Here is a 19,429-nt window from a genome sequence, read left to right as displayed (position 1 = left end):
GCTTTAAGTGCCTAAATGGTGCATTCTTTAGGCATCATCAAGTTTCTGTGATTCTATAATAATTTTATAGTTAAAGGAATAGCATTAATAATCTATATCTGACTTTTACAAGCTAGTATTTGAAGAATAGTGGGATTTTTTTAAGAACAATAAGCTACTCAATTGCATTAGTATTACTAGTATAGCATGATCTACTTTAATCCATAAATGTATTTTCATAAACTTGGACATGCTACAGTTTCAAAATCATGGACAACACCAAAACAGCCATTATCTAACATGTACATTGGGAAGGTCTGCAGTTAACAACTAAATTATTAAAAATGGCATGTTTTCATGTAGGCTCTGAAAATATTATCACACATTCTGTTTCTGTAATGATTAATATATGTAGTGCATGCTCATAAGTAGTAAAAGAGTACATGTCTGCACTGCAGACATGGTTATACCTGAACCTGTATATTTTTTTAGGGTACTTTATATGTAGGAGCTGTTTTCAGGCACTTGTATCCAGACCCATTTTGCCATATAACTAAGGCTATGCCAGAAATAGTCAACTTAATAAACCAGCATTTCTGTACCAGTAGTGCTACATTAATGCTCTCATACCCATGAGAGTTTCATGTTCATCTTTCCAACCAGCTAACAAAATCATGGGTTTTGATGAACACTAAGAATTTGTCCAATTGCAGCCACATGATGTAACAGCAAGCACTCGTTTTATTATAAAGCATTCCTATATGAGAAAAAATTACTGGGTTCATTCTCTATCTCATTGTGACAAATTCAGGGGATGCCGTGAAAATTCATTCTTTTGGTTAAAAGAGGGTCAAAACCAGCAAACCTCAGAAGAGAGTTGTGATCTGTAGGCTCATTGCTACTGTTTACGTTATCTATATCCCTGGATTTGCTAGTGTAGCTATGTCAGTCAGGAGATTAGAAGATTCAAATGAGGTATTGTGATTTAACCCTTAAAGATGCATGTGCATTAAGAAGTCAGTTTGAATTGGAGCTTTCTGCCCTGTGATCAAAATGCAAGAGTAAAAAGAAACAACACAGCTTTTGGAGGGAAATAGCAAAGCTTTATTTTCCAAGTCCACAAAATAAAATCTGGGGTTTTTTTTGTCCATCAGTTGCCCTTGATTCCATGTTGCTTTATATTAAAAAAAAAAAAAGTTTCTAGCCAGGATGTACCAGATGTTTTCCTATTTTTCCTCAATTTCACCGTAAAACATTTTTGTATCTCTTCTCTCACAGACAGAGATTCTAATCTCTGGTAACTCTTGTCCATCTCACATCATGAGGGTGAAAATGTATGTATCACAATTTTGATTTGTCATATGGAAAACAATCACAGCAGAAACTTTGTGTAAACCTTAAATATAGATAACAGAAAACAATGTGTTTCATTATTTTGCAGACCTCAATGGGTAATATGCAATAATGAGAAAAAGAATTATGAGAAAATATCATAAAGACAAAAATCTCTAAAGGGCAGTCACAGTTTGTACACCCGTTTGCTCCTATTAAAGCCAGCATCACAGTCCCCATAGGCCAGGGCAAGATTTTAATTCGTAATTCCTCGAGTTTTTTGGTTATTCCTACTCCAAAAGAAGCTAACTCAGCTGTAACTAGAGACATAATATAAGCATACAAAACCAAAGCTTATATAGTCTTTGTGTGTTTATCATGCAAACAGAACATTTTTATTGTGTTTTCACTTTCATTTTTTAAACAACATTCCAGTAGTAGAACAGTTGTATCATGTTTGTACTGTGTGCCTTTATATTTGGGGGTGAAAAAGTTACTTGCTATTTCTGTCCTGTCATTCAGCACCTAATGAGAAGCAGACTAACCTTGGAGACATTAATATGCTCCTTCTGCTTAAAAGCTTTATGCATGTAAGAATTTGGGGAGGAGTTATAAATACGGAGCATATTATGTGCAACAATTGCTTTTTTGAGAACAAGAAAAGGAAAGTTTGGGGAAGTTCCACTGAGAGAGTTCTTTTTGGGAAAGGATTGGTCATAAGACAAATATCCTCCCATGGGTTTACCCTTGCCCGGAACAGCAGATGTGCTGTGATAATCTTAATAAAATTTCTGCACCTGAAAGTTTCAGAGTCCTTTTTTTTCATCCATTTCCCTTGGTGGCTTTTTAAAAGAACTGTCAGTTGCTTTTGCAGCAGAGAGTATTTTCAAACTTGACAACACTGTTTATTGTCTCAGTGCAAAGAGAGTGAAATCAATTTCTCATGAGTATTTGAGCCCTGGGGTCAATGAACTGAATTTCGATTATGGAAATTACAAGTTACTTACACTTGTTGTCATTTAAGAAAAGCATTTCTTGTATGTCATTATTTTTGCATTTGGCATTCTGATCACTGCACTGATGTCCATTCAGTGCTCTACCCTAGACTAGTAGAAATCTGGGCAGGCAGTTGTCACCTGTGTTATTCAGAAGGGACTTTGTTCTCATTTGCAAGGCTGGATGCTAAACACTGAGAAAATATTGGATCAAAGGAGATTAATTTGATGTCCTTTACAGAGTAGTTAGGACCTTAACTGAAGTCCAGCAGTTTTTAATATGCAGAATATGATGTTCTGTCTTCAAACATAACATAGTAACAGTACAGATTACTCATTTAGTGCAAATTGATGTAAAAATTGGTACAAGTGACAAAATTGTTTATGATGCACCGATGTGCTATTGAAGGGATGAGTAGTGAGTATGAAGCTGCCAAAAAGGCAATTATAAGACAGGCAAACTATGAATCCTCTGCCCCTTCTAGGGAACAGTTACTTCTTAGTGGGGTGACTCACACAACTAACTGCTCATGAGTGGGAATTAACAGCCCAACCCAGAGCATCTACAATAAAACAGGCCTTTCCTGATGGCCTTTCAAGTGCTTAATTTGCATTTGTTTGCTTATTTGAAATATATGTGTAAGTGCTAAATATTGTTACAGTGCACGAGTAGAAATTAAGACTGGAGCTTGTCTGTTTTCATCTGTTCTCTGCTGGAAGTGAATAACTAAGAAATTATTAATAGCTATGTCAATTAAAAGATTGCTGACTTAAAGTTAGAGGAACCATTTTTAGAGTCACCTTTCTTTCCTGCTTCCTCAGTGAATCTTGCACCCTTTGCTACGTAGCTCTACAACTACCAGGAAGTGTTTTAAGTGCCCTTTGGGTGGGAATACATTGAAAATAGACCTTCCACATTCTAGGCAATATCTCCTTTCTATGTCCTTCACTGCAATATAAAGGATGGCCTGGAAATTTTCCCTGAATGTACCGTGTTTAAAAAAAACACAAAATCAAAATAAAAACAAACAAAAAAGAACAAAAAAAACCAAACAAAAAAATCCCAAACAAAACAAAAAAAAACCCAGCAAGCCCCAAACCCCCAGTCAAATAGGGCTGACACTGCTTTTTCTTTTTTTAAAACTCATATATCTGTGTGAACTAAGCTTTAAGAAAGTTAAGAAATCCTTTGTAGGATTTAGGCATGCAGAGGCCTGGTTCTTGGATCCTGTTCATGCCTAAGCTCCAACTTTATGTCCACAGTCAGCATAATTAAACCTGAAGTTACTGTGTGAATGGGTACTTATGAACTTTTCAGTGAACTGAAAGATACCTTCAGGCTTAGGCAGTGTCTGAGGGTGGGTGCACACTTGCAATTTTTTCCTTAAATCCATTAATGCCCCCCAGATTCTACTTTAGCCTCTCAAATTATCAGATTCTTTTTCTTTATCCTCTGATTCTGTTACTTAGCTCCTACTTCACAAGCCATCTCACTGACTTCATGGGAAAGAGCAGAGCATCACTGCAGGGTTTCAGCTGTCCTGACTAATGACTGAGGAAATATGGGCAAAAGCAGGGAAAATGTACATGAATCCCTTCACTTCCCCATAGATTCACTTCCATGTAATAGTTAGAAATATCTCTTGGTTAAGATAATGTATCTTCATTTTCCTTTTCTCCCTATTGTTGCAATGGTGCCATGCAATCCTCTGGGTGACAAGCCATGCCGTCCTTCCTTGATCTGGTGAGAAAAGTGCTGCCATATGTGGATGCATGAGCTAGTACACTGAGATTAACCATTCCTGTTTTCTTTTATTACCCCTGATACAAGGCATTTAACACTACCTAGATCAGTAAACTTTTCTTCTATTATTTTCCAATTCTCTTTTTTAATATTAGCATGGAATGGTGTACTCACAATGTGATGAATAGTAATAAAGCATGTACAGCTGTTGTTGTTGTTACTATTAACAACAATAACAGTAACTTGTTTGAAGTGGAATCCATAACTCAATAGATGTTTTCCAAGAACAAATAAAAGGGACAGTTGCTGACCTCACAGATCATGCCACTCTAAGAAAACCAAGCAAATAGTTCAGGAGGATGGCATAACAAAGAGGAGGATCACAGAAATAAAAAATGTTCATTATAGTCAGCTTGGCAAACAAGCATGGTGAGAGGAAACTTTAAAGTGGAACTGAAAGAAAATTTCTCATAAGCAGGATCAGAGACAGGTGTTGTATGGGGAAAGGCATGGAGGTGATTTGAAGGATTGCCAGAGAGGCAGAAAGCAGTTGGAATATTAGGAGAATGATATGTTTGTGAAGCCAAATGATCCGTAGTCTTCTGGCATATCTTAAACCTAGGGCTTCTGAATCGCTCTTTTGCCTGCAGTAGTGTGTAGAACAGCACTTCTTTTATTCAAGAGGATGCTGAAAACTCATTGCTTATCACCATGTTTGTACTTGCTGTAATATTCCAGGTTGTCCAAAGTAGAAATTACACCTGGTCACAGTCATTCTAGAGATGTTAGCTAATTATTAAGATACTTTTTCTGCAAGGTTTGCAGTGTTTTTGAAACACTTTGTCACTTATTTGAAAGCCCTGCTGACAAGTTTCTTATGTGACAGACAGCCATCTTTTCTCCTGATGGGAGCATAGCGTGACTGGCCTCTTATTATCAGTTTAGTAAATCGATGGGCTTTTGTAATACTTTGGTATGATGAGTATTCCATTTGGACCAAGATTAGAAGACTCCAGGGTCATATAGCATCCGTCTGTTACACTTTTGGCTGTCTGATTCAACTGCACAGGGTAGTTCGTCTGATTCAGCTGCACAGGTTGTCCCTCTAGCTAATGAATCAGGATTTCATAATGTGTTTAGACCTTACAAGCTTTTATAGTATGTCTCAACGTGAACCTTTCAAGGAAAAAAAAAATACAGCATTCAAAATGTATTAAATTAGTACCTTTTGTATGTAGGACAACTACAATAGTCTTATGAGAAAATCAAAGCAAAACACATTATGAAGATAATTAGGAGCTTCAGAATGTCCAGATCACAATCAAAAGAAAGGGTATTAATTTTTTTATTGAGTTAGAATTAGTAAAATATTTGGAAATGTTTTTTCATTAAGATTATAAGGGTATTTGTGGGAAAGTGCTATCTAATATCTTCATCCGACTTGGGCTGTGGAAAATGAGTGACATAACAGAAAAAGCAAATGCTCAATTGCCATTTGTGAAATGGTATAGATAAAACATAAGTTACTGTGCTAATAAATGTGCTATTTGTGCAGCTTCCACAGATGACAGTGCTGCAGAGAAGAAAGGTGGAACACTTCACGCCGGCTTAATTGTCGGCATTCTAGTCCTGGTCCTCATTGTGGCTGCAGCCATCCTTGTGACCATTTATATGTATCATCATCCAACGTCAGCAGCTAGTCTCTTCTTTATAGAGGTAAGAGACAAAAATAACATGTTGTTTTATTAGTCCTGTCATTTAGCTAGGATAATTTGGATGTTCAGAATGAAACTTTCTTAACTAAATCTAGAATGTATTCTTGTGTTAGAAGTATAAACATTAAAAAAAATTGACCTCTCCTAGCAGGTGATGCTGATTTGTTCTAGCATATTTGTCACTCAGCTGCTACTTTAACTACCATTGCTGTTACTTTTAATGTTTTTTTCACAGGGCATATATCTAAAAGATATATCTAAAAGAAAAAGCTCAGATACCACTCCACCTCTATTTCCTATTGTTAATTTTTCTCAAGACAGTGTTTTTCCATTAGCTTGTATGTGCACTGGCATTTTATTTTGGGACATACATATTTTTCTATTGTTTTCCTGTAGAAAAATAAAAATTCTGCATTATTAATTCTTCAGAAGAGCTGACTTAGATGAAAACCTGGGGCTTAGCCGGAAACCTGTGTTAGCTGTTCCATATATTGTTTTGCAGAAATCTTTCAACACTTTGCCTCAGAGTGTGGGAAAGCTTATTTTCACCTAATTTTAACATCTAAATCTAACATTGTCTCTTTTTGCTCTTTCTACTAGTGGAGAGAGCAACAGACTCTTTGAGATCCTGATTCAACAGACCTGTTTGAGCCACCTTCTTTAGAATTAAATGAATTACCATTTTTCTCCCTCAAATACAGATAGCTACCTTAGGTGCAGACATCTACATAGCAGATGCTGGCACTCAGTGAGCTCAACTCCACTGTACACAACAATATGAAAAGGGAACATTTTGCATAGGTGTTTGATTTTACAAAAAAGTATGAATACCTACACCTACTTGTGTTTTTTTTCAACTCAGCAGTGTTCCTGCTAAAGGTGAAAGAAAACACTGGCTGTTCATAACCCCCACTTGCAGTACTCCCTTACTGTTGAAAGCCTGGACACTTTCTAATAGACAGTAGTGTAGAGGCAGAACCACTGGAAGCATTACTAGGGATGTATCTGGGGATTACTTAATAAAAGCCTGTACCATGAAGATATAAACATTCATTCTTTGTGACAGCAGTGTGAATTGAAGTGAGACATGAACATGAACAGAATTATTCATCTCTAAAATCATATTATAATAAACATACTGCATACATGCCATAGTAGTGACAGAAATCAAAATGAATTGTTTATCAGCATTCCAGGTTCAAATGATATAGGTGTATTAACCATCAGGGAACAGCATCCACATAATAAAATCAATAGTATTCTTTCATGTCTATGCAAAATTTCAAGCCACTTCTCTATTGATATAGACAAAAAACCCTCCACTGAAGTCTTTGTACAAAAGAGAAGGATTTGTCCCTTTTTTTTTTCACACACAGATTGAATTGCTAGTCTTTCACTCTACTAAAAACAAGTTTCTTATCTGTTATGATGTGACTGAAAGGCTAAGTAAATGACAACACCATTTTTTAAGATGGAGAGAAGAATACCAAATTAAACCACACATTTATTTATTTCTTTTTGTTCTCAGTGTAGTAATGGCATGTTAATTTCTTTTGTTCACTGATACCGTACTCATGCCAGCACTGGTGTCTTAATCAGTTCTGTTAAATCCATTCCACTGAATTTAATCATCAGATGGCATTAATCAATCTATGTAGTCAAAGCCTAAAATGTCTTTTAGCAAGCAAAGTAGGCTTTTAGACAAAAAAGAAAAACATAATCTTTCTGGATAATATAATTAAATAAGGACAGGAGGACGTAAGTCAGTCAAAATCAAATTTATAAGAATGTGTTTTATATATATATATGTGAATTTATGTAAAATGTGTTATAAACTACATCCTCCTCTGGTTACTAGGAAAGCTATGATACTTGTGAAGATTTTAGCAGGGATTATTAAAAAGTTCTAGGTATGAAGGGGTGGCCTTTCCCTGTGAATGACAAAACCACTGATGCAGTGCTGAAACCACAGGGGTGGAGAAAGAAACTACTCTGTGTTTCAGAACATATCCACAAATTCTAAACTTTAAAGCCATTTTTAGTATCGTAAGTGTAGAAGGACAAAATAAGGTAATCCATTCTGGAAATTAAATTGCTTTTAAGGAATTTAATAATTTAATTTCTGAAAGGAAAAAAAAGTATTTGAGCTATTCAGGAAATAAAAAGTAGAATATTCATTTATTCATCTAATATATATGATGTCCATGTTTCAAATACAGAGGAGAATGTATCTTTTCAGGCTTGCATTTTGAAGCTGAAATATAACAAATATAGTGAGGCATAACTGGTATAAATAGGTCACTAACAGAAAAGCATTCCTTATTGTGTTTTTGCAATTGAAAAATATTTGAGTAAGCTGTTACAAGTAACATGGTATCCCACATACCGTAACAGACAAACTGCCTTATTTATGGGAAATGAATGAAATGTGGATCTGTTGAGAAAGAGCTCAAGAGCATTGCCATGGGCTTGGTTATGAAATGAGAACAAGCATATAAATATTTCAGAAAATAGTATGGTTTTCTATGAGTCTCTTGATTAATAATAAAGCAAGTTGCACAGTTAAAACAAGATGTGGCAGATGGACAGGCAGCTCCCTCATGTACTTGTCTAAAAATTTACTAGTACACTGTAGTCTGCCATCAAGTCTTCTAGCCAAATTAAAGTCTGCATCAGTTTATCTATCATCAGTAACTAATATATATCTACATCTGGGCAAAATAAATAATGGGAACCTGCTTCATTAGTGTTTAAAGAAGGTAGTTTATAAAGGCATCATATTGGCATAAACATAGCATTACTTCAAAACTGTAACATAAATAATAGAAAAAAAATCTTTTTATGTCTAAGATTCTAGGATGCTGTCATAATTTTGTAGGTAAAACATCATTTTCAGACGGACTTCATTGGGAGTTTTGGGTTAAGGGCTATGTAAGGAATTTTCAGTCAATTTGGTTTATAGTTGTGATTGGTTACGGAATAAAGAAAAGTGTAATTAGTTGATCCCATATCTGAGGCTTTAAGTCTCTTTTCCCCTTGTGTTCTCTGCAGATATCACCCAGTATTCACTTACCACCTCACTCTGGATTTCATATAGCTCATCTTAAAGCCCACTTGTGATGTCTCTCATGTTTGCCATGTAGTAAACTCACCCACATAAGGATAAATATGCCTCCACTTTGACCTCACCATTTAAGTTGTACTCCTATATTCAATCCCTTGTGAGACTTCTGAGCACCATTAAATGATATCCTGAGTGCAGTAGTTGGTATAAATAAGCAATACGCAAAAGTCTTAAATAAAATGCCATTATTCCAAAAGCAACTATTGTCTTAGAACAGAGTAACATTATTCTAAGGGGGGGTTTTACCCTTAATGTCTGAAGAAAATGTTTCCTCATGTAGTTTTTTAAAGAGCTGTTGAGCACAATGCGTATGTGCTGACCCACCTGCAACAAAAATAGCTATTTAGAACAAACAGCTTGAGAAGTCTTGAATGCCAATGCTATTCAATTTGTCCATGATAGTGTATCATTTTAAAGAACACCATCCAAATAGTTCAATGCTTTTTCAAAAAAGTTTCCCCTTTTTGTTAAGTGTGTAGACGATTCTAAGAAAGATGAAATGTTTTCCTGTTTCTTCCAGCCCCCACACTATTCAACATGTGTTTCATTGTTTAAGTTGGACCCTTCCATGGTGACCTAAAGACAGAATGAATTATCAGCTTTTAAAGTTAAGGGAGTTTCAGTCAAAATTCCAGTGAATGTGGGCTCTTCCTAAAAGCCGAGACTAAATGTTGACTAAAGATTAGCTTGTATAGTGACAGAAGAAATGTTGCATGCTTTGTTTATTTATTTATTGATTTATGGTTATCTATGTGGCATTTATCTCCCTCGAATTTGATTTTGTTGGCTGCAAGTTTCCCTTATGAATCAAGTTACACACGTACGGTTACCTTCATGAACCCTGTGCCTCTTGAATATACTTTGAACTCACTTGCACTGATTTTTGAAAAGTAGCATACATGTCAAAGAGTGTTCTTCATGTCTTTTTCAACAAAGCAGTTTAGGTCAGAAATCCAGTTATAACATATAGAGCTACACACTAGCTATTCCACAACTAAAATGTAATGAATTTATTCACTAACCTGTGTAGTATACTTGAATTCGGGATTTGAGGTTTAGTGGCCAAGCATGATGCCCTTGTGGTAGAGTGGATTGCATGCCTGTGATATAGATCATAGCAAAAGTGATAGCTGAAGCTGAATGTAAATAAATAAATTCCCAAATGAGTTATATGGATTTGTTCAAAATTCAGTAAGTTGGAGCCAAATAGCAGTTTTAGTAATATTTTAGGTTTTATTTCTTCCCTTCTTTTTCTTCATGTCCTTTGTTTCTTATATTTTTAACCCTTATTGATTTGCTTTAGTGTGTGCGCTTTGGCACTGAGAGCAGTTAATGTCCAGGGAACACTTACCAAGTCAAAAAGCAAGGCATAAGGCAGACTGTCTTTTACTCAGATTCCTTTTGCTTTTTTGCAGTTATCTGTGGTCAGAAGGGTTGCACATGCCACAAGAAGTTTTCATGTGCATGCTTTTTTGTGTGGTTTTGTTACCTTTCTTACTTATGTGTCAGTCCAAGGTCTTTTTAATGTTTGAAACTTACATCAGCTATCATGCCGGTGCTCTCCCTTTCGGGAGCAAAGGCAACATGATCCGGTCACAGCTGAGAAGACAGCAGAGGAATTTCTGGCCAATATGAAAGCAGGGAGTCCGATGTTGTGATGTCTTTTCCCAGCTGGACACAATGATACCATTGCCAAATGTGCTTATGTAAGGCTTGACAACAGCAGAGTAAAATTCTTCTGCGGCAGTTCTCCACGGGTAGGAGATTTTGAGGAGTCTAAACACTGCAAACTGGGACCATCTTAACCTCAGGCATCCAGTCTGAGACTTGTATTCAACTATAAGTACAAAACCAAATCTGTTATTAAACACATGTCAACTCTGAAGCTGTAAAGACAAGATGTAAGGCTATATATTTTTGAATAGTCGCTGTGTATGTCTTAATAGTAGTTAGTATGTCACATGCTGAAGAGCAGTGTGGGTGTTTGTGGTTAAAAATTATAATTCTTTCAAGTTAAGCTCCCATTTTAAAGGTCACTGCTTTTGCCTTCATGTTCCCACCCTCCTTGGAAGTCTTCCAGAGCTCTATTGTGCTGATTCAGCTGCTTAGAAATATGCATGTACACTTAAACACACACATGCACAAACCTATGTCTTTTTTAGTTGTTTGTTTTACTTCATTTTGGATGTTTAAGCTGGATATTTTCAAATGGCCACACAGAGAGTTGAACTGGTGCTGTGGAGCCAGGGAGTGACCTTGGAGAAAAAGAGGAGGAGGAAGGAATGAGCAGCTGCACATCTTCAGCAAATAAAATAATAGTGCATGATTAGAGCCTGGGGGATGCACCTCGACTTTTCGTGATTTAACTTGAATTATGTCTTTACCAGTAAATTAAATAAGCCTCGGACTGTTTTTTAGTGTAAATACTAACCAGCATGGAAGGATCTGCATTCCTGTCATTTAATTCTTCTTAATCTCACAATAAGGTGACAGCATATTAGCATGGACTGAGGATGGTTCTCAAATTCTGAGCTGTAGCTGAGGTGATCTGAGAAAGCACTAATTGTTGGATATTCTCCTAACAATTGAGCTGTACAGGGGATTATATTTCAGTATCTAGAAACATTCAGTGGCACACAAATCTGCAGTAGATCTTCAGATTTTGACCTTCTGCTGTCTGCTTAGTGCAAGAAAATAAAAGGAGAAAATAGTATAAAAAAGCTGGATATAATTCTTAGTGTTTCAGAGCTCAGGGAATTAATACTTATTTCTACCTTGTTGTTATACATCTCTGAACATAGCAGCACTTCATAAATAAGAGCCAGCATTTAATCCAGCCCTGTTCTCCATGCACTATTTCCCGGTTTTGCATTAATATCACAAATGCAGTGTACCTCTTTGAACAAATGAGAAGTAAGTAAGAGGCAGAATGAAAAAGAAAGAAGGAATTAAAGAGATCCTCAGCTAGCTTAGACAGGTGATGATGCTCACACAGCTCTGCTGCTTTCTTCTGGGATGTGGCCCATTGTTTTATTATCTATACAAATTTAACAGGGTATTGTATGTTTAGTTTGAAATAGGCTTGATGTGGTCATCAATTTGGTTTTGTCCAGAAGCCTGGGCTGAATTGTGTTTCATGATGATGATGACTAAAAAGAAAAGAACAAGTATCATTCTTCTCTTCTTTCAAAGTCTTGCAGTGTCCTGGCATTTTGGGTATTGCCATTGATCTCTCTGTCATTGCCTTGTACTGATAGTAAAGTTATTTTTTCCAAAGCTTATCCAGTTCAGCAGGAACCAGCAGCTGAGCAAGGGAAACCTAAATCGGCCACAAGGCAGAAGCACTAAAATAAATAATCAACACTGACAATAAAAGTCAAAGGTGGTGAGGAAGGAGGCATTCTGTTTCTCATCTGTCAGCAGCCAGCTACTTAGATGAACCTAAGACTGCAGAAACATTGCTATAACAAGAATTGGTTTAAATCACAAAGAGATACTTTAAACAAGCACTTCTATCAAAAAGAAAAATAAATGATCCTACGGAATCTTAAGTCTAAAGCAATTGTTATTTCAGAACAGTTTCTTCAAAATATTAGATTAACATGGTGTCAGGCAATTGATCTTTTTTTTATTCCTGGAAATACATATCAGAAGTACAATTATTTGAAACTTCATCCGTTTCTGACTGTGATTTACCAAATAAATTGGGTGTGCTTCTAGAAAAGATTAAATACAGATCACAGATTATAACTGCATAAGCAATATTTCAGATAACTTTGCACACAAAAATGCAAGTTATAGGCAAGGTACTTGGTAACAGAAAAATCTTTCCTTGTCATGAGACAAGTGGACAAGTGTCTTAGCCTACTGGGTCTTGATGGTATCAGGTTAACATATGTTCACTTAGTAATAGACCTTACTATAGCTTTTTCTGCTTTTCTTAATCAGTTTGAGTAAGTAATTACAATTTTTTCTGGTGTTTTGTCAATCGATCGAGAATTTGGATAGCTCTGTACATACGTATTTCCAGTTAAGAGAGTTAAAGAGGCCCTGTTGGCAAAGTGTAGTTAAAGAATACAGCTTTTAAACAGATTTAAATGTCTTTGTGCCCTCAAATTAGACAAAGAACTTGCCATCAATGGAAATGTAAGATGCAGCTTTCAGTAGAAGCAGTGAAACAGATCTCTGAAAGATTTCCAAGTTTTTTAATTCAGAAAAATAATCAATAGGTAGAGGACATAAAGTTGTATCAGAGCATTCAGCCTAAAAAGTATTCAGTACCTTCAGCCTTTGTGCAGTTTAGTGGGGAAACAGGTTTGCTAGGGAGCTTTGGAGGGTCTCTCAAGACTGAAAGATTGACCTTCTCGTGCTAATTAAATTATTTGTACTCATGTAAACTCAATTTGGAAATAGAATGTCTGTGTGTCTTGGTGAAATCTGCTGTTCAGGTTTACTGCTGAATATGAATGAAGAGTTGATCCATGCACAAGCACTCTGGGATTTTATGCTGGTTGAAATATCCAAAGGAACAGTTGATAATATTTTAGACAATTTTCAGAATGGATATGGGAAATGTGTAATGGGCAGGGCTGGGGAGACAACAGAGGGACAGATTTTTCATTATGTTTTCTCTTCACTGCTCTTCTGACATTGCAGATGTGTACAAGATCATGCTTATTCCATTTTTCTCTACTGAATGAAAGATAGGATGAGGACAGACTGTACGAATATCAAATAAGTAATCCATGTCGCCAAGTTCTTCCTGTCCATTCCTGACAGGAACTTGTGTTAATGCAGATATATGAAACAGAATGTAAGTGCTCAGGATTACTGCAGCTAATAAAATACACATTATTACAATTGATTTTAATTAATTACCATCTCAGGTGAAAAGTGTTAACTGGCATAAATTTTAGACATAGTATATAGTGTCAGCACAAGAATCTCTTCAAGAGCAAGGCATCAATCTTCAAACACCAATTTTCAAAGCAACTTTATACAACTGTCTGTCCTCCTGTGATTGATCTTGCATATTGCTTATGCCTTACAATTTATTTTTCTGTGTCATGTATAAAGTAGATTTTATTTCTCATCTATGTGTACTCAGTTTATTCTTTTCAGATATTTTTAAAATCCATTAAAAATCTTGAATTGATTTTGTACCCGCTTTTTCCCTGGAATTCTGAGCTGATCACTTCCTTTGTTTTCAAAATAGTATTAATTTGAGACATTGTTTTTTTTATCTGCAAGTCAGTGTCAAAATACATAATTGTTACTGAATTTTAGTTTATAGCAACTGTTTAGTTTATAGCAAACTGTCCCATTCCTATTTTCTAGTTGTATCACTGGTGATCTAGTAGGTCATAATAAGGTAGGAGCCTTGCTGTCAGTAGAAAATAAATGGCTTCACTTTAAGTGATCTCTAGACAGTTAACACTTGCTTGTAATGTAAAAACTGATGGGTTCTTTTCCATTTCCTCCCTTTCACTATGATCAAGTTTACTAGAAATTTCTATGTCAAATACAGCCAATATAGCCAAATCTGTCTGAAACTCACCTGTAGTTTTCAACTTGAGCCACTGTTTTCTGTGTTGTTCAAAAGAGTTACTGTTCAGCAAATAATATAATCTAAAGCTAATGACCTAAAAAAAAAACAGTCACAGAAGGTAGTACTGGAAACCATGTTCATATTACACCAACTGAGAGGGGTTTAGAAAATATTCAATTAAGTGCTCTCAGATACATATTAAACCTTTCTTTTTTTTAATGTGTCATAATGAGATCATGACATTTTGATGGATAAAATAGGACCTGTAAGGCTCAAAATTCCCTCGTGTTGAAATATGTCAGAAGGAGAAATTGGTCAATGACAAGAACACATCTGGAGACCTTTCTGTGTAACAACAGTGAGAAGATATTCCAGCCTCCACCCTTTAGTAATCATAGGTGGAATCCCCTCCTTTTCACAGGAATAAGACAAATAGTATCCATTCTGCTTCTATTTCAAGATCTAGTTAAAAATACTTATACCAGACTTAGAATTGCTGTAGGAAGTCAAATATCCTGCACAATCACCAACAATGGTGTAAACAGGCACAAGGTAAGAAACACTTTCCATGGATTATCCAACTGCTAGTTTCTTTCATTTTATGTTAATTGATCTTCAAATAGGAACTTTTTTTAAAATGTGTATCACAAATTATTTTTCTGCATCCTGGCATATATCTTCTGCATCCTGGTCATGCAAGGTCACAGGTACTTTTCCCTCACCTTATTTCCGTAAAATAATGACTCCAAGGAAGATTCAGTCTATGTTTTATCACTTTGTATTACACTGAAAGGAAGCAGAAGTTGCAACTCTCCAGACACAGGCCAGAGGATTTCCTCTAAAAGTTCTAATTCCAGAGGAAGAAACATACTTTTTTTTTTCCTGTTTAATTGCATGAAAAAATATCCACCTTGCTTTCTGCCTGTATTATTGGTCAGGTTTTGGCATTTGGGGTTGGGGTTGGTTGGAAGGTAGTTTTTTTGTGCCTTCTTATTACTCTGCTTCTCAGAGAATAAAGGGGAAGAGTGCAATAAGTATTTCTTGAGCTGCTTCACCAACTCAATAAGCTTTTTATCTCCCTGTATCAATTAAATTACTTTTGGTTTTACCAATTAAAACTGTGATATCACTACAGCTCTTTAGGGGCTGATACACAGGTCAATGAATTATTAGCTTGTTAGTGCTCTATTTTAAGGCTGGCAGCCACTTACATTATCCACGTGCACACAAAGAAGTTGAACTTAAACAGACTGTCACTAGGAATGGAAAATCTTACCTCAGGCATGACAAGAAACCACAGAAAGCTGTAACTGTAATATGAAGTTGACCTTCAAATCTGTTGGTTTATTTTTGGGACAACGGATGATGTTTATGCTATATGGCATTGTATCATTAGGACTGATACACATCTGTTCCATATTTCATCATCTGGCAAGGCCAATTAAAAAGAGTAGCTAAAAATTATACACTTAGTTTCTAACAGCAACACAGCAAGGAAGTAGTAACGAATCATGGCTACATCTTAAAATGAAATTAGGGATCATCTTAATAGATTAAAAGGCAAGTCATCCTTATATACTGCCATTTGAGATTGTCTTTAATTATTTTTTCCTACTAGTTTTCCAGTGTTTTTTCATTTCTTCTTTTCATTAAAGACCTCTCAATCAAATTCTTTTCTCATTTATACCAGTGTAAATCTGGAATAAATCCTTTATATTTAATTGAATTATTCCTGATTTATTTTACTGAATCTGAGAACAGATTATGTCTTTTTTTCTTTAGCAGTAACTAAACTGTCCTTAATTTTGAAACCACTCTGAATCACGCTTTAGTAGAAAAAGGTCTCAAAATTTTGAATATACTTAAGTTTTCTTATTAGGAAAAGACATCCATTAAAGAGGACAGTGTTTTGCCTTCCTACTTTATAGGAAGGTGATGAATTGAAAGGCCTGGAATTTTAAATTACCTGCCAAACAGAATTTAACTCTGGACACCTCAAAAGTAACCAGATCCGGCAATGGGAGAAAAAGGAACCGATTGCTTTTATCTTCCTGACAGTGATCACTGAAGAAGACTTTGTGCTGTACCTGCATACACCTGTGTGGTTTGTTGGTAACAAGATTCAGTGGTGCCCCAAGATTTCTTTAGTGGCTGTTATCCAACAATCCCAGCATAATGTCATGGCTGTCTCTGCTCTGTGGTCCCCAAAACCACTCCTCAGCAGCATGAAAAATCCTTAGTGATCTGAAGGCAATCAAAATGGGGTATTAAGGGGACAGAAAATCAAATGCAATGTTTATTTTCAGAAGAAAGGTGATAAACTAAAATTATTTTGAATTTCAACTGTCAATGCAAAAATAGGCTGTGACTTATCTTCATTGTTTCTCCTCTCATTTTCCTGCAATGTTTCTATAAATCTTGCTATATCTTGTAACCCTGCTTCCAAGCAGATCATAGCTGTTGTCATTAAAGAAATAAGCATCAGCAGATTTGAGATAAAAAATTTTCAGTAGAGAATAATCATTTTAAGAGAGCTTCCTTTGCTAACTGACTTTAAGAAGTTTTTCTGCTTTCCTGAAAACTATTCCCTTTGCAGAATTTCAGCTTGGTCACCCAAAGTCTGAGCCTTCCCAGACATGAATTGGTTTGAAAATACAGAATTTTCAAAATACTTTTCCTTCCCAGAGGCATCATAATCATACAGGATTTTTTTTTATCTATCCTAGAAAAGGTCTGTTTCTTTTCTCTATTAGCCGTTTTTAAAACAGGCATCAAAGATCCTAGTGGAAATTGGTTAGGACTTCTAGAGACCCATGTACCTAAAGGTCATAAGAGTTTAAACAAAAATGTTGCTTCTGTTTGAAACATCAAAGTAAACTAATGAAGTAGAAATTATGGCACTTGAAATAAAAAGTCAGTGTTTTGTCAATCCTGCATAAGCATGCCAAAATTTTGTTCTAAATAATTATTTTTTTTAAGTACAGTTTCTTTCAACTGCTACACAATTCTCCCATGGAGTAGCGTGTGTTAGCAAACTCCTGTGCAGAACCAGGGTGGAAGAGCAGTGGACAGATCCTTTAGGGTGTGGTGGATCAGCTGTTCTTTATATGACAGAATTCACAAATCCACTGATCAACAGTTTTTGGCAGGAGCTATTATCTCCGTTGCTAAAACTAGTGGTAATTACTTGCTATGTCTTTGAGAACAGCCGTCACTTACAAATTTAGAAAGGATTAATTCCTCTGATATTTGTTGCTGCTGAGCTCCACTTCTCAATTTCTGTGGCAATTACACAGAGTGGGGTTTAGTATGAGAGATCAAAATTGCAGGGTGTTGTTAAAGATTTTTATTAACAATTTCTTCATTTTCTGAATGTTTATTTTCTTGCTGATGTTACAGCGACGCCCAAGCAGATGGCCAGCAATGAAATTCAGAAGAGGGTCTGGACATCCTGCCTATGCTGAAGTGGAACCAGTTGGAGAAAAAGAAGGGTTCATCGTATCAGAGCAGTGCTAAAATTTCTAGGACAGAACACCAGTACTGGCCTACAGGTGTAAGACATTTACTTTGCCTCTCTTTAAAGAAAAGGAGCGCTAAGCTGCTGTAGCCTGATAGAACAAAGATTTTGGATAAGCTTTGTCCAAGAAGAAAAACTGTCTAAGATACCAGACTACCACTGCACAGTAGTTTTTGTTAGTGGACTGAGACACAATGGTTCATGCTGAACACTTGTCAGTGGATGCCTACGGTATCAGAAATATGGCACAAGTGCCATGTTATTGGCTTTAGGTACGGGGATGCACAGTAATCAAAAATACAATAAAGCTTTGGTGCACAAGGGTATTGCCCTTTGGTTCAAGTGTTCTTCTCTGGTATCTCAAAGAATGAGTGACAAATCTGTACCCTTCCAGTGCAAAGAGTGCTGATCAGTCTTCACAGGTTAGTAAGAATGGTATCTCAATGCAGGTAAAGAATAAAAAAAAATGAGTTTTCCAATACTTCTATAAGTGGATGCGAACTACACTCACCTTTCAAATCTAAATTAACCTGCTCACCTAACTCACAAGTCACAGTGTATATGCTTTCCAGAGGTAGTACAATGTTGTACATTGCTGATTACTAGCCTTCTAAACAACTCATGATATTCAAATTGGTAAGAAATGAAGATGAAAGAGAATTTTCACAATGGTGAAATTATTTTGTGGGAGTTAACAATGAAATCGGGTTGATTTTCAGTTTCAGTGTTCACTAAAAATTTTCAGGTTTGTTTCAAGGGATATCTTTCATTCCCAAGCAGTACGCTGAAGTAAAGGCAACAGATCCTTTTAGCTGCCAGAGATCTTATGGACCATTTCTTAGGCAATGTGATATGAAAAATAAGATTTTAAACAAATGGGTTTCTATCTTTCAACACTTCAGCGAGAGTCCTTATTGAGAAGCACCACAGACTTCAGTGCACCCCTTCCAGTAATTCAGATACAAGTGTTATTGAACCCTGCTGATTCATACAGTGATTTTGTTTAATGCACATAGTAGTTGCATAAATATATATATAAATATATTTTTTTTTATAGCTAACACAAGGCGGGCTCTTGTGACTGTTAAGACTGCATTTTTGTCATCCAGACAAAGGAAATGGTTTGCATTATTGCATATTTCCACTGAGTTGTAAAATAATCCTTAATACTAGAATATTTTTATGTTGTGTAGAGAAGGTGGTTCGTGTAGTTGCAATACCATAACATTTCTGCATATTGGAACCATTCTTTCCTTAATATCGACCCTTTCCCTCCCTGTAGAGGGAAAGACAAGACTATAATTTCACACCATCAAGAGTAGTTACTCCTTTCGTGGAAGGGGTTGATACACACTGAGACCTAGATATTCCATGAGGGGTGGGAACCTAAATACTTAAATGATCTGGGCCTAAGCTATTAAAATTTTAAATTCAGGTATTGTGTGTACATTTCATTCTAGTCATCAACTGTCAAA

At 35.9% G+C, this 19,429-nt stretch overlaps 1 protein-coding gene across 2 annotated transcripts in view; it reads left to right on the top strand.

Moving 5' to 3' along the window:
- PLXDC2 (plexin domain containing 2) overlaps positions 1 to 18,290 on the top strand; it is a 259,751-nt gene extending 241,461 nt beyond the window's left edge. For both annotated transcript variants that reach the window (XM_005152966.4, XM_031052565.2), the window contains exons 13-14: positions 5,606 to 5,766; positions 17,837 to 18,290. In XM_005152966.4, the coding sequence (XP_005153023.1) occupies positions 5,606 to 5,766; positions 17,837 to 17,953 (278 nt within the window). In that variant the 3' untranslated portion in view covers positions 17,954 to 18,290. The remainder of the gene's footprint in view (positions 1 to 5,605; positions 5,767 to 17,836) is intronic.
- The last annotated feature ends 1,139 nt before the right edge of the window (positions 18,291 to 19,429 follow it).

Source organism: Melopsittacus undulatus, chromosome 1, assembly GCF_012275295.1.
Source record: "Melopsittacus undulatus isolate bMelUnd1 chromosome 1, bMelUnd1.mat.Z, whole genome shotgun sequence".
In the NCBI taxonomy this organism is placed as follows: Eukaryota; Metazoa; Chordata; class Aves; order Psittaciformes; family Psittaculidae; genus Melopsittacus; species Melopsittacus undulatus.
The sequence above is the reverse complement of the archived record's forward strand: the minus strand, read 5'-3'. Positions and strand labels throughout refer to the sequence as shown.